The 16203-nt window shown below is 43.0% G+C and overlaps 1 protein-coding gene across 1 annotated transcript in view; it reads right to left on the bottom strand.

The window, feature by feature from the left end:
- Nucleotides 1–15209: 15209 nt before the first annotated feature.
- The window catches only part of ATP23 (ATP23 metallopeptidase and ATP synthase assembly factor homolog), an 84460-nt gene continuing 83466 nt past the window's right edge, over nucleotides 15210–16203 (bottom strand). The window contains exon 6 of the mRNA XM_083366468.1: nucleotides 15210–15824. Within this exon, the coding sequence (XP_083222594.1) occupies nucleotides 15621–15824 (204 nt within the window). The 3' untranslated portion in view covers nucleotides 15210–15620. The remainder of the gene's footprint in view (nucleotides 15825–16203) is intronic.

Genomic DNA, 16203 nt, shown 5'->3' with positions numbered 1-16203 from the left:
GCCCAGGAGGCTGCACATCCTCACTCCCGGGACCTCGGGGCAGAACAAGAGGGTCGGAACGCCTCACCGCTTGCAAGTAGCGGAGAGGCCTTCCCTAAGATCGATACGGCCCTCTGTTCCTGCACCTGCTGCCATTCCCTAACGTCGTGGGAATGGGTAATCCCACGACTTGCCCTGGAGCCCCGGGGGCAACCGACCCCCGCTCCTCCCTCCCGCGATCAATCCCGGACCTGGCCCGAACAATGGTTGTTGGACTACCCCCCATATCCAAACAACCAGAAGTTCCCACCCCCCTCCCTAACCTCCTAAAAAATTTAGCCAAAAAACTAACCAGGGGCCTCTTAATTGTTTTATATCGGAGGCCCCTACCCGTGCCCAGCCATCTCTCAGGGTCCCAACAATCGGGCCCTTCATCAAGAGGAGGCGTAAAAAGTAAGGCGGGTCGCTCCCAGGATGGGGGCCCCCCCCTGAGGGCGAGTAAAACCGTGCTAGGATAAGTCAGACGCATGATGGTTATTAATTAAGTCTGACAAAAGGCAGCAAGGCAGACCAGATCGATACGGGAGGATCTCAAAATAAATCGAAGGCAAATGACCAGAGTGCCAGCCCAGCTCCACTGCCACTAGAGCTGGAAACCCCGGAACAGATCGAATCCCGCCCTCTCACGGCGGTCAGGGCTGGGGAGCAGCCTGGTACATGCAACCGGGGGGGGGGAAGCAATACCACCCAGAGCTCTCACCTCTGGGACAGCAGATGTAAACCCTCAACCACTCTCCTACAGTGGTTGTACCCCAGACCTTCCAAAATTATAGGGGAGGGGAGGAGAGAAGGGAATTAGAGCAAGAGTGTCAGCGAAATACATCAGGGCTGATAAGCCTGTAGAGATACAGAATGGTAGGAGGACTCCGGTTACAGTTCAAAGTCATGTGGTAAGAGGACCAGATAATAGTCGGCCAGGAAGGGAAACCAAGACCATGGTAGCTCAAGAGAACCACAAAACATGGTCTAGTCAGTTTCTGGCGGCGCAGAGGTTGAAATTGTGTCTCATTAACGTCCGAGGCATCAGCGTCCGCATTCCCCCACCAGGCCAGGTCACCATACCAGAGAGGCCGCGGTATTCCACTCTCCTTGCCGCCAGCCATCTCAGACACCAGCCAGGCAATATCTCCACCACCTGAACACTTCTACGCCAACGCTGCTCCAAGCCGTGATTCATAGTTAGTCAGTCAACACGCGGCTCACCCAAGCAGCTGAAAGGCGCTCCGGAACACCACCAAGCTCTAGAAAGTTGTCCCGGGCTCCGCAGGCTTCAGAACACCACCAGGATCCGCAGACTCCAGCAGGGGCCGACAATCAGCTGGCCAACAATCAGCTGGTCCATCAGGGGCCGACAATCAGCTGGTTGGCGGAGCGCAGACCTCCAAAATCCTCCGCCCGGCTCCAACGAGTTCTTAGTCAGGCTCTCAAAACTCTCAAACTCCCTCGGCATCAACATTCACTGGTCGACGCCGCGTAGAGCAGAGCTCCGAAAAATATCTAGATCTTCCCGGCACTCCAGCCGCCTCCGCTAAAATTTGCCGAGTCCGCCGATCCCCCGCGGTCCGACAAACAGCTGGTCGTGCGGCACGGGGAACTGCTCAACTCCTCCGTGTCCTCTAGGGCCTCCAGCAACTCTTCCGGGCTCAGATGGAAAACCTCGGAGAGTCCGGGGCTCGCGGGGCTCGCGGGGGGTTCACGGGGCCAAAAGATAATAATCCAGAAGCTCACCTTGTCCCCCATCCCATGTCCATCACAGGGGAAAATCCTGTGAGGCTCCCAAAGGTCGCCACATTGCCGGAGCTCCGCACGGAGCTCAGCCGAGCACGTCCGCCATCTTGGGCATGCTCAGAAGGAAAAAAACATGGCAGAATCCCCAGAATAAGCACATTGTTCTACCTATACAATTATGAAATGTGATATAAATGGATTCTGACAGTCACAGTCACTATTGGTTATGCAGATGGAAGCCATGGCCAGAAGGACCTTCACTCAGTTGTGGCTTGTTTGCCAGCTGCAGCTCTACCTGGAACAGGAGAACTTAACTATAACAAGATCACCCCAGAAATGTTTGCATTTGTTCATAATAACCTTTATTTAATCCTCTGATTCCAATTTTATCCACAGGAAACTGGGATCATCAGAAGGATAGCATATAAATTGTTCAGTAAATACTAAATAACTCAAATAAATGAGGGTTATTCAAACAAAGCTAAGAATGAACTTCTTGAGCTCAGTGGAGAAGAATTCCAGAAGTTGCTCTGTTCTGAAGCAATAATCTGGAGTCTCCTTGCCAAGGAAAGACATCTTACATTTTCAGTGGATGGAAAGGCCAACCTGTCATTAGAAAAGCCAGGTGTTCAACCTTACTTGTAATTTAGTCATAAATGAAGAAAAAAGAAATGTGAAGCTGCTGAGTAAATACTGCAAGTGATGTTACAGGATCCATCAGCAAGAAGGATTTTTATCCTACTGTGTAGGAAAGGTTAACCTGAGAAATAGTTGTCAAGTTTCTGATGTTATTGCTTGACAATAGTATTGCATCAACAGAAATGTTAATGAGTTTATATGTGGCAGTAGGTAAGCAGCAATACAGCACAAGGAAGCTATTGTGACAGGCAGTTAATTACAATGCAAGTCATGTCTTGGTAATGACTAGGATTCAGGGCACATCTCTTTCCAGACACAGTACAATTTATCCAGCTCTGTTTATGGGATTATTTGACAGGAAGATGACATTTTGACTTTGAAACAAATTTATTTCATAGACAGTGCAATTACTCACTGGTATTATGACATTCAATTAGATGTGGAACTGCTCTGCAATTTATTATTATTTTTATTAGTGGAAGATATATAAATATTGGGTGTATTTCTGATTAGGACATAGAATCCTTTCCTTTTCAGCATTCTGGCATTCTTACTTAAAAAACTATGTTTTCTGTAACATCATGTTTTAATATGTAGGAGAAATTGCCTTGCAATATATATTTCTTTTTTAAACATATGCAAACTCACACCAATCTAACTGAATTGTGGTTGTTGTAAAAACAAGCAGATAAAATGCTACAATCTTCTTTAAAGACATTACCATGCTGGGAGTTCATATGTAGCTGAATGATAGGCATCTTCTGTGCTTTAAACTATGCTAAGAATTCATAAATTATATGTTGTTGTTGTTGTTAGTTGCGAAATCGTGTCTGACCCATCGCGACCCTATGGACAACGCTGGGCCCAGAGGGTGGTGTCCCTCTGGTTGACCTCTGCCCGCCTGGTTTCCGGGTGCTGCACCAGCCTCGGCCCCATGGTAGGGGCGGAGGAGTGGCAGTAATCATCAGGGAGACCCTTAGCCCGCGGGAGACCACCGTCCCTCAGATAGTCGGGTGTGAGTCTCTCTGAGATACGGTCCTGGGGCGCAGTTGGGCCTGCTGCTGGCATACCTTCCACCTAATCGCGCAGCGGCAGCCCTGCCTAAGCTACTCGATGTCCTCTCGGGGCTGGTGGTTGAATTCCCCAAACTCATAGTTTTGGGCGACTTCAACCTACCGTCCATAGGAGGATCGTCCGAACTAGCTCGGGAGTTCATGGCTTCCATGACGGCCATGGACCTGTCGCAAATAATTTCAGGACTGACTCATGAGGGAGGCCACACCCCCGACTTGGTTTTCTTATCTGGACGGTGGCGTGATCATATTGGTGGGGGCTCCTCAACCGTTATGCCCCTGTCATGGACCGATCATCACCTCCTACGGCTAGACTTCCGCTTTGCCACCCCCCGTCGTGGGTGCGCAGAGCCAACCAGATGGTACCGCCCCAGGCGCCTAATGGACCCTGATAGGTTCCAGGCAGCGCTTGGGAACCCACCTGCACTCCCTGCTCACAGCTCGGCGGATGCCTTAGTGGAAGCCTGGGAAAGGGCAGCCACAGAGGCACTTGACCGAGTTGTACCCCTGCGGCCCTTGACCCAGCGCAGATCCCAGCGAGCCCCATGGTTCACCGCGGAGCTCTGGGAGATGAAGCGTCGGAGACGGGGCCTAGAGAGCCGTTGGAGATCCAGTCGATCCGAATCCAACCGGTTGCGACTAAGAATCCACACCAGGTCTTATCTCGCAGCAATAAGGGCGGCGAGATCCAATTACTTTTCCGCCCTCATTGCGTCCGCAGATAATCGCCCAGCTGCCCTGTTTAGAGTGACTCGCTCCCTTCTGAACCAAGAGGTGAGGGAGGAACCCTTACAGGGTCGAGCCGAGGAATTCGGTCAATATCTGTTGGATAAAATCGCTCGGATTCGAACCGGCCTGGACTCCAACTGGGCAGAGTCTGAGGAACAGGACATGGGCAGTCTTGTCGACATCATCTGGGAGGAGTTTGATCCTGTGACTCCAAAGGAAGTGGACAGGATTATGAGGAGGTTGAGCTCCTCCACATGCTTACTGGACCCGTGCCCTTCCTGGCTGGCTTATGCAGCTCGAGAGGGGACACGAGGCTGGTTTTAGGCGGTCATCTCTGCTTCTCTGAGTGAGGGTCACTTCCCCGCCTCCTTGAAGGAGGCGGTGGTGAGACCTCTCCTCAAGAAGCCCATCTTGGACCCAGCTTCATTGAATAACTTTCATCCGGTCTCCAACCTTCGCTTCCTTGTGAAGGTTGTTGAGAGTGTGGTGGCGCATCAGCTTCCTCAGGCCCTGGATGAAGCGGATTATCTAGACCCGTGCCAATCGGGCTTCAGGCCGGGCTACAGCACGGAGACGGCATTGGTCGCTCTGATGAATGATCTCTGGAGGGCCCGGGACAGGGGCCATTCCTCTGTCCTAGTCTTATTAGACCTTTCGGCGGCTTTCGATACCATCGACCATGGTATCTTGCTGTGGCGCCTCAGGGGATTGGGAGTGGGAGGCACGGTTCTGCGGTGGTTCTCCTCCTTTCTCCTGGGACGCTTGGCAGGGGGACAGAGGTCAACTCCGAGGCCTCTCGTTTGTGGAGTCCCTCAGGGGTCGGTCCTCTCGCCTCTCCTGTTCAACATCTACATGAAACCGCTGGGTGAGATCATTCGTGGTTTTGGAGTAGGGTACCATCAGTATGCTGATGACACCCAGCTTTTCATCTCAACTCCAAACAGCATCAGTGATGCCCTCGATGTGATGTCCTGTTGCCTGGAAGCGGTTCGGGAATGGATGGGGAGGAACAAGCTTCAACTCAACCCGGACAAGACTTAATGGCTGTACATACTGGCATGCCAGGATACTCAGAGCATTCCATCCCTTAACATCGGGGGTGAGTTATTACCCCCTGTTGATAGGGCCCGCAACCTGGGTGTCCTCCTAGACTCACAGCTATCCTTGGAAGATCACATAGGAGCTGTGACCAGGGGGGCCTTCACTCGGGTTCGACTGGTGCGCCAACTACGACCTTATCTGGACCTGGATGCCTTACGTACAGTCACCCATGCACTTGTGACCTCTCGCCTTGACTACTGCAATGCTCTCTACATGGGGCTGCCCTTGAGAGCCACTCGGAAGCTTCAGCTGGTGCAGAGTGCAGCTGCACGAACACTTTTGGGGGCTTCCCGATACTCCCATATCACACCTCTCCTCCATGAGCTGCACTGGCTTCCAGTTGCCTTCCGAGTGAAATTCAAGGTGCTAGTGATGACATACAAAGCCCTACATGGCATGGGTCCGGATTACCTACGGGAGCACCTACTGCCAGCGTCAACACCCCTCCGTCCTGTGCACTCCCACAGAGAGGGCCTCCTCAGGGTGCCACCGGTCAGAGAATGCCGGCTGGTGGCCCCCAGGGGGAGGGCTTTCTTAGTGGGTGCGCCAACCCTCTAGAACTGCTTGCCTACTGAAATCCGGATGGCCCCCGACCTTCGCACCTTCCGGCGCGACTTAAAAACCTACCTGTTCCAGCAGTCCGGCCTGGCCTGATAGCTCTTGGGGTTTCATTTGTTTTTACTATTGTTTAACTGTATACCTACCTTGCTCTGTACACCGTCCCGAGTCCCTCGGGAGAAGGGCGGTATATAAAAACAAACAAACAAACAAACAAACAAACAAACAAATAAATAAATAAATAAATAAATAAATAAATAAATAAATGTTCCTCCAGGCTTTCCTGTCTTCTACCATCTTCTGGAGTCCATTTAAGCTCATGCCTACTGTTTCAGTAACTCCATCCAGCCACCTCATTCTCTGTCGTCCCCTTCTTCTATTGCCCTCAATCTTTCCCAGCATTAGGCTCTTCTCCAGTGAGTCCTTCCTTCTCATTAGGTGGCCAAAGTATTTGAGTTTTAGCTTCAGGATCTGGCCTTCTAAAGAGCAGTCAGGGTTGATCTCCTCTAGGACCGACCGGTTTGATCGCCTTGCAGTCCAAGGGACTCGCAGGAGTCTTCTCCAGCACCATAGTTCAAAGGCCTCAATTCTTTGGCGCTCAGCCTTTTTTATGGTCCAACTTTCACTGCCATACATTGCAACTGGGAAGACCACAGCCTTGACTACACGCACTTTTGTTGACAGGGTCAACAAAAGTGCGTTTTAAATGATTGTGTATATATATATACACAATCATTTAAAACACTGTACAAAAGGAACACATGCAAGTTGCAGATTGCCAGAGCTGAATTCCAGCTGTGATCACAGCAGCATATTATCACTGAGAAGGTATATAGAGGAGAAAAAATAGCCTGATAAGACAAGGCTTGTTGCTGTCTCTTTCTCTGTAAAAGAGAAAAGGAGGCATATAAGGATGTAGGTGTGGTGTGTGTATTTAAGAGACTGAAGCTGAAATAGCATTAAGGAAACTCTTAGAAACTCTGGAACAACTACAAATATAACTAGCCTATTATTCTGGAAGTAATTCCATATGTAACATGGGTTTTACATGACAACACTATACAAACTGACACCATACATATTGAAAGGTTGTAATAAAATCTTCCTAATCATCAGTCAGAACTGATCAAGCTTTTTTGGATGAGAATGAAACATCTTCTTCCTCAATGAAAAATCATAATTCAGTTGCCTTTTGGAAAAAAAAACATCTTTGAGATAACCATGACTTGGATGACTGAGAATCGCCATAGAAATTGTTCTAACATTTTTCCCACAGGTGCAGGATTTGCCTTTTGGATCAACTAATGCTATTTCACCTGATTTAATGCAGGAACTGGATCCAACTGGGTGATTTAGAATTAAGGAGAAACTTCCTGACAGTGAGGACAATTAACCAGTGGAACAGTTTGCCTCCAGAAATCATAGATGCTCCATCACTGGAGATTTTTAAGAAGAGACTAGACAATCACCTAAGTTGGTATAGGTTCCCCTGCTTGAGAAGGGGGATGGACTAGAAGACCTCCAAGGTCCCTTCCAGGTCTATTCTATTCTATTTTTATGTCTGAGTCAATTGTGTCTGGTCGCCTGTGCTTTGATCTGCCATGCTTACTTCTCTCCATGTGAATGTAGTACTATTGAGGACTACTCACTGAGTACCATTTGTCAGCCAACTACAGATCCATTTGGTGTTGGCGTTGTCTATCCCACCTTTTTCTAGCTTACTAAGCAGCAGGATGAGGTCTACTTTGATTAACTTCACAAGCTCACAATGTGATGTCAAACATCAGCTATTGTAATTATCTTTTAACAATTTGGAAACAGATAAGAAGCTTCGACAGACCTGAAGATTCTGCCATTAAAATGATGAAAACAGGATCATGCTATTGCATTGTCTGAAGTGTATACAAAAGGTAAGAGTTTGTGGCAAACTGGGATGATGCTACCTTTGTCATTCGCTGTCACTTCACCTGCACATCCACAAATGTTCCTGCAAGGGGGCCTGAGAAAGGTATATACTCACTCCATTGGAGTTTATTCTAATACTGTGTTTCCCCAAAAAGAAGACTGGGTCTTATTAATTTTTGCTCCAAAAGACGCATTAGAGGTTATTTTCCAGTTAGGGCTTACGGTACTAAATGTGTCCATCTGGCTGACGATCTTAACTGGGGATTATTTTGGTGGTCAGGCTTATATTACGAGTGTCCTGAAAAATTATGCTAGGCATATTTTCTGGTTGGGTCTTATTTTCGGGGAAACATAGCATCGAACTCAGTTGATGTCAACATTCAGCCTCCATATCTTTCTGCAAGGGAGATCCTTTACTTACCTATCCTAAATATCCTCATTGTAAATGCATCAGAACAAGAGCCAGCCAAATATATTCTACTTATATTCTCTAGATCATTATTATGAGGAAGTAAATATTTCATTTTTGAACTGTCTAGTACTGAACAATGCAGCAGAACTGTGTTTAATTTCTAATCTATTTTAACATTACAGTTATGTAAATTGGATTAAAATGAAGATTTAAATAAAAATGGAAATTGCATGCTGAAATAATTCAAGGTTTGCTTTTCACTGTAGCATAATTTTGGTGATACTCTAGCTCCCTCTACTGTGCTAATAACTATCCCCAAATGCAAAGGCAAGGATTACCAATTTGATTCTCCTGGTTTTTCCCCTTCGGTAAAATCACTAGCAAATAGTACAGGTTCATATTATACAGAAAAGCAGTGGCTTCTAACAATAAATAGTTCAGCAACTGTCTATTATCTCACTGTATTTTAACATTGAAGTACATGCTGACTGCTAGTCATTTCTGCAACTAGTGTTTCCTCAAAAATAAGACCTACCCTGAAAATAAGACCTAGCTTGATTTTGGGGCTAGGCCTAATATAAGTCCCAACCCAAAGTAAGCCCTAGCATTGTGTTTGCTTGGGGGGGGGAAAGCATGGCTAGTTTGACGTCACTCACGTGGGACATGAGGGAGCCTGGGCAGGGCTGGGGGAGAGACAGGAATTACTGAGTTTTGCATGGTACAAACGAGGTAGAAGATACTGTTACCACACAAAAGCCATTTAGTCTGAGGTGATCAGTGAATGTGGTTTCAGCTTTTATACTCTCCCTTGACTAATTCAGGGATCACTTCCCTTTTCCTTCAGTATGGCCCAAGCTCCCCATGCTTCTTTCCAATTCTGCTTCAAAGCCTCAGCAATTCAGTTCTCTCCCCTTCCCAGCATGCAAGCCTAATCCCACCCCTTTCATTTGACTACCACCTCATTTACCCATTTCCACCCATGAGGGGCAGGCTTTTTTTCCTTGTCACTTGTTCTTCTCCTGGACTGTTTTCTTGTGGAGGGTCTACAAACATGGCTTTGAGGCAGCAGCTGGGTGAGTTTCAGTTGCCAGGAGTGGCATCTTGATGCTGTGAGTTCATTGCGCTGAAAGTTTTGCTTGTTTACTTTCTCAGCAGCAGAACACGCCCCACTCTGAAAGGAGAGGGGAGCACTGCCTATTGGTGTTTGGCTTATTGGAGGGCCCCACCTGGTTTGATCATTGGCTTATAGGAGGGCTCCTCTTCAACCTGGTGTATGCTGGGTGCTGAAGTTCTGTCCAAGTGAGGTTTAGCAGGCTGAACCACATCGTGAACTTACAGCCTCTGTCTGCAAAATAAGACATCCCCGAAAATAAGGCCTAGTGCCTCTTTTGAGGCAAAAAAATGTAAGACCAGGTCTTATTTTCAGGGAAACACAATATACAAAATCCATTCTTTTTTTAAGTCTTTGCACCTTTCACAAATGATCATTGGTGGCAGCATGTAGTCTCAAAAAAAGTTAAGCAGTGTCAGGACTGCTTAATATTTGGATGCCAGACCACCAGAAAAAAATCCTGATCTATAAACTAGATTGGGAATCTGAACAAAGTATTATAGAAGACTGTGTCAGACCAGTTCCACAGTATTACCTGGAAACTATGTGGATATTCCAATATAGTCACCAAGAGTTAAGCTCAATTCATTTTTAACTATTACTGCTTTTGTTCAACTCAGCATGCCACTATCAACAATAGGGTTATAACTCTATATGGTGTAGACATTTTCTAACAAGTAGATTACTAATTTGATACACCAATCCTCAGGAACAGCTTTCAAACACATGCTAAGTCAACCCCAACCTGTTATTAGGCAGACACCTCAGATGTTTTTTATTGGGGGGGGGTTTGCACCCCCATCTCCTGCACCTCCCCAACCCACTTCTTCCATTGTAGTACTCTATATGTTCTTTCCCAGAGCTAGCCTGCCATAGTCAGATGTGATTAGGAAATTAACTTATTCCCAAGGCATAGCAATCAGCTCTTAAGCCAATCCATTTTTTGAATAGGCAACATGTTTTAGGGCATTTTGACTATGTTGGTTACAAATAAAGAAAAACTGGTGTCAGGGCTGTTAGGCATATGTTGTTAGCTTACAATGTTGGGTTGAAAATATATTAACCATGATGTTATGTCTTTAAGACGTTAATTGGCCAATGGGTGTGTAAGTGTTCTCATGGCCATAAGAGGGAGCTAGTAACGTAGCTTCTCTCTTTCTCTGAATTCACTGCTCTCTACTGTTACTGTTTTTGCTCTGTTACCTGAACTGTGTATTGACCTCTGGACCGGTAAGAAGACTTTGTATTTTGGATTGTTACATGGACTGTTTATATTTGACTATGCATTTTTGTTTTTACACCACCTTAAACTATTTTTTGCTTTTACAACTCAGTGTACTCTTGTGTTTACTGTGTGACTCTTACTGCTCTCAGTACCCTTCCTTGTCAGTGCAACTCTTTGGTAGCACAAGGAGACCTCTGCACAACAAATCCTTAACAAGGGCTGTCTCTATCCAATTCCTAGGAAAGAAAAACCCTTGGCTCCATAGAATTAGAGAAAAAATACTTAAGAGAAAAAGAAAGAAGTGAACACAGCAGAATGAGACAAGATCTGGAGCAAAAGCACACAAAGCATGGAATTGAAACAAACCCTAGAGCCCATCCCCCCTTGTAGCTAGGTAACCAAAGATCAGTCATCAGCCAGAAGATGTTTGGGAAAGTCTCTTGAGTTCTGTGCATTGCCTCTCCCTTCTGCATTTTGAAGCCAGATAAAATGACCTTGAAGAGATAAGCAAAGTCCAAGCTGGCTGCTGCTCCCCCTTCCCCATTTGCTATGGCAGATGAGAGCAAGCATGCAAAGATGAAGGCTAACGTCTCAAGGCACCAGACTAGGAGAGTTGTTGCATAGACTTGTCTAGGTACCTTGGACAAGTCTACCATTTCTACCACAAACCACAGCAGCTAAAATGCCTCAAATTACAAGGATCAAAATACCCAAGGGAGAAAATCAAGATACAGTTCTTTAGACTACACTTAATATCATGAATCTTTGCAAAATGTTACTACACAAGGTGTCAGATGAACAAGTTTATGTGCACGACTTCCTGAAAATGCTGCCATACTGGGGAAACTATTAACGAGGAAACTGTAAAGTAACTAAAGTTCACAGGCATATTATCAAGCATGACTATGCTATTGCAAAACTAAGTTGTTTATGTCAAGAGGGATCTTTGAAGAAATTAGTGCGTAATTTTCTCCATAAGTGCAGAAAATATTTTCTAACCACTTTACTTCTGATATCGAGTCACTTTACAGCCAGGAGCTATGACAGTGGGTCACTGATCAAATTACTGCTTGAAAGCAAGATTTAAAAAACCTTGACATGAAATATGAGGAAGGGGTTAGTTGTTTACGGACTAGAAAATTATGAATATAATTGTAGAATGTTCCACAATAAATGTGCATACAAATTGATATAAAATATTTGTCATTCCCTCCATCAAGATCCCTGGTTACATCCATACATCTCATCAGATGTTGCAGAAGAGGCCTGCCACAGGTGCCTCTGCCACAATGACTGCCCTTTGGAATATCATTCCCCTGGAACTTACTTTGGCCCCAACCCTCCCAGCCTTTAGGAAGGTCCTGAAGATATGGTTGAGCTACTCCTGGAGGGAGCCACTTTAATGGTTATACTGAACTGGATGTATTGATTATATTTATCTTCTGATTATGATTATGCTTTTGTGCTTGAGTTTTTTTAACAGTGGTTTTGGTATAGTTGTATGTTAGCTATTTTTATTTTTTAATTCTTTTTTGCTTTTTTTTCTTAAATTCCTGAGCCACTGTAATGTCTCACTTCAAAGACATTTTCAAAAGGCAGAAGCCAGCTTAACTGAACAAGTTCTTGGATTTTTTTTAATGCAAAAATTTATATTTTTCAGGCACATATATTTGAGCATGTCTTCTTTAGTACAGAATTATTCACTGTACTAAAGAATTATTTCGATATGAGGCGCACACACACATATGGATAGATGGATAAGACTTGGGGTGTGTGGCTTCCGGTTTGCACGCACGGTGCTTTTGGACGTGCAGGAAGAGCTCTCTCCCTGCCATCCAATCCTTCTTCATTGTAGGACCCTGAAAAGGGTCGAAAGTCACCCTAGAGGGGTGACCACCGCAAGGAGGCCCTCCCTGTGATCGTGGAAGGGCAGCAGCCCTCTGCTTGAATCCAGAGCAGCTCCTTTCGGCTGTTCCCTGCCAAAAGTCAAAAGCACCATCTAGCACAACAAAGCAATCTGGAGGACCTGGATGAGACCTTACCTTTCCTATCCCCCTATCTGCCTGCCTGTGGGACTTTTCCGAAAATTTCCTCCCCCTATTTTTTGAAAAAACGGCATTTATATACTTGGAGAATAACATTTTAAGCCTTAAAGCCTCAAAGAAAGAAAGAAAAAACTGATTAAGCAAAGAAATTAAACAATATTATTTCTACTTATTAAAAAGCTCCTATTTTTGGTGGGGATCTACTACCCTATTTTCTGTTTAAGGTGTGAAGTAAGGTAAAAAGAATGGACTAATTATACAAAAGCTTTATATCAATTTGGGGAAAAAAAGAACTTCACAACTTATTCTATATGCTATTGATGACATCTTGTGGCTAAACTTGGAACAGCAAGTAAACCTTTTGCCTATTGTGAGAGCTGACTGAGTAACAGAGCTGTCCTTGACACTATCTTCAAAGATAAATGTAGGAACACCTGGCACTGAAAACAACTTTTAGGAACATTGGAGGTGGAAAATTATTGCACCTATTAAAATAGCCTCCATGGAAGACTTAGCTGTAAATACCAACGAAATGGATGACTCTATCCCACCACTTAATTACAAACTGATATTGGACACAATCTTGGCAATAACTGAGCAATTTAAAGCCAAACTGCTTGATAAACCTGACCACTCAAAGCCACTAAATCAAACTTTGACCTTAAATGATGAACTGACAACCCCAAAACAAATAGAAGTGGAAACATCAAAATAGAAAACTTCAAAGAGTAACAAATGCAGCCTATAAAGAACCTTGAAGTCCAAACTCTAACTTCAACTACAAAACTTACAACTCAAAAAACAATACCTGAAGAAAGCAACATTAAGAGCCAAGATATCAAAGGCCTTCATTCAAATACAGTACGTTGAGGATCCAGCTAATCAAACGATAACATCAGCTACTACTTTCTACCTAAGCCAGATGGAAATGGAAGAAGACCAGACTGAATTAATGACAATTATATTACATCAAATATCAAAAACTGAGCTATTAAAGCAATATTTCAATGACTATAAAGAGGACACCTGCTTTGCAAAACTGTCATTTGGATGGTCTCCTCGGATTCAAATAAGAGGTGGAGGAAGAAAGGGAGACACATTTAAGAATTTAAAGGTACTAAGATGGAAGCTTGATTGGCACAAAAGGAAGGCGAGAGTTAGATTTAAAAAATTAGATGTGTCTCTTTTTTGGGATTTGTAAGGACAGAGCTTAAAAAATCTCTTTTGATGGACTAAGGAGAATCTTTAAAATATTTATATATAAACTGATTTTATATTTAGGTTTTAGATCTTTAAAGGAAAACAAAATTAAGCTTCTAGAAGATAATTTTGAACTATACTATAGAATCTAGATTTTTATAACAAAACATAGTATTTTAATAACTGTTGAACGGTTAAGACAAAAAATATTTTTCTGATAATTGGTGATTTGTTAAGATGAAAACTAGACTTTACTGGTAAAACATAGGAATGTTTTGTAATGAACAATGTAAGTTTTGTAGACAAGAGAATTATTCTTTATTGAAATAGGGAATTGTGGGTTACCCAAAAATTAAGCTTTCTTTTGTATATCATAGGCTACTCTAGAGTATTTTATTGCAATTAGATAAAACTTAAAAAGATATTGATATGTATTAGTGAAAATCTATTGAAAATTCTGTTGACTAGGTCATAACTAGAAATGTATTAACTTGATTATTTTGACTATGTGATAACTAAGGGAATTAGAGAGGGAATCCTTGTTTATGCAACCTGAACTATTTACAAACAACTTGTTATTTGTTACTTTGACTACCCAACCACCATATTGCTTCACAAATACATGTATATGTAAATATTTAAAAATCAATAAAACTTGTTTAAAAAAAAGACTTGGTGTGTGAATCCCAAATCCAGAATGGATCAGAACAATTTTCTCAAAGGGAAATGCAGCAATTTCAATTTGTCCACAAAGCTATTTACCAAAAACAAACAAACAAAAAACTATACTCCCCCAAAAAACAGTTCAAAGAAAAGAGGATGGGAGAAACCACTGAATTTAGTGAGTATAGTTTCTGACTCTTCCACTCTTTAACTGCATTTTGAAAGACATTGTTCTTTGACAGCATCATATTTTTTCATTGTGCAGCAAACATTCCCCCAACACATTAATCTATCTGCCTGAAATCTGATAAGATTTTGTCACTACAAGATTTCTATTTGCTGCAAATTTTGGCTTCTATAGAGCCAAGCGCCCTAACTGTTATTTAAAAACTCATTCTCCAGTCTTTATGATGTTTGGATTCCTCCAATTCTTTGTGGTTCCCTGAAGTTCCTTCAATTTTTATCCAATTCTAGTGAAAAATAAAAATGTCATTGGAGGGTTCAGATTGGCTACAATTTAGTTGCTTCAATTTGTGTAGAGATCAGAGTTTAAAAAAAAAATCAAATCTTACACACATCAATCAATCCAGGGCAGGAATGAATAAAAATGGCTAATCATGGCACATTGTATTTGGAATGCATTCTGAATACGCTACAAAAGACGAATTTTATGATTTTGTTTGAGTGTTTTCTTTAACATATTGTTTTATTACACAATTCTGAGTTTGATGATCTTTACATTACGTTAAATGACAAAATCACACTGTCCAACTACTTGGCATAAAGTACATGCAATTAAAAATGACCTTTATTCAAATGATGAAAAAAATTGCAAACCTAGTTGATATAGTAATATACATACAAAGACAGACATCTGAAAAGCCAAAATGAATACAGCTCAGTCCTGTAGCAAGCTTCTCCCCTTTTGTTCCCCTCTATACAAAAGCAAATAAACAAAAGTTACTGAGCTTGCAGTAAGATGCTACTTTCATAATTTGTCCTCCCTTGAGCCTAGCCCTTGATGCTTATGTTCACAAATATCCATTTTGCTTGTTGAATAAAATAATAATTACTAGATCAATTAGGCAAATGAAACATAGAATGAAAATTAAACAAATTGGATATAGTCTCTCCAGGGACTCCAATTATCCTCCAATGTGGTAGTTTGGACCTAGACACGAACAGTTTTCATTCATAAATTTTGATAGTAACGGTGACGGTTCTGAAAACCTCTATATGCATACTTTGCATCCAATTTGCTGTGCGGCACTCTGTCAAATGGCTCGTGATCATTGAAGCAGGATTCAAAGACTTCATCTACTGCTTTCTCTGCCATCTCTTTAGTGATATTTCTAACAGCCAACATGGAGCGAACAGCTTTCATCTTTACACAAGCCTGAAACAGGTGATAAAAAGGGCCAAGGCACATCTAATCAATTGAAGCTTTTATTAAACAATTATTTATATAATATTAGGTAATATAACAATTATAAATTCCATGGATATCTTCCAATGTATTGCTATCTAACTAAAAGTAATTTTAGATCAATGAATAAATTAAGACTTCCATTATATCTAGGACTTCCATTATTTGAAATACACATATCTAGATTACCTGATTATATGATTTCAAGAATAATAGCCATTTTCAAAGGAGTAGCCAGAAATAGTTTAATATATTTATTACCTCATAAATGTTGTGGCCCCTTTATGGATTACTGCCTTGTCCTGGCGAAGGGGCTTCCATAATTCAAGGAAGCTATGAGCTATGCCGT

This window comes from Vipera ursinii (assembly GCF_947247035.1).
Source record: "Vipera ursinii genome assembly, chromosome: 6".
Lineage (NCBI taxonomy): Eukaryota > Metazoa > Chordata > Lepidosauria > Squamata > Viperidae > Vipera > Vipera ursinii.
The sequence above is the reverse complement of the archived record's forward strand: the minus strand, read 5'-3'. Positions and strand labels throughout refer to the sequence as shown.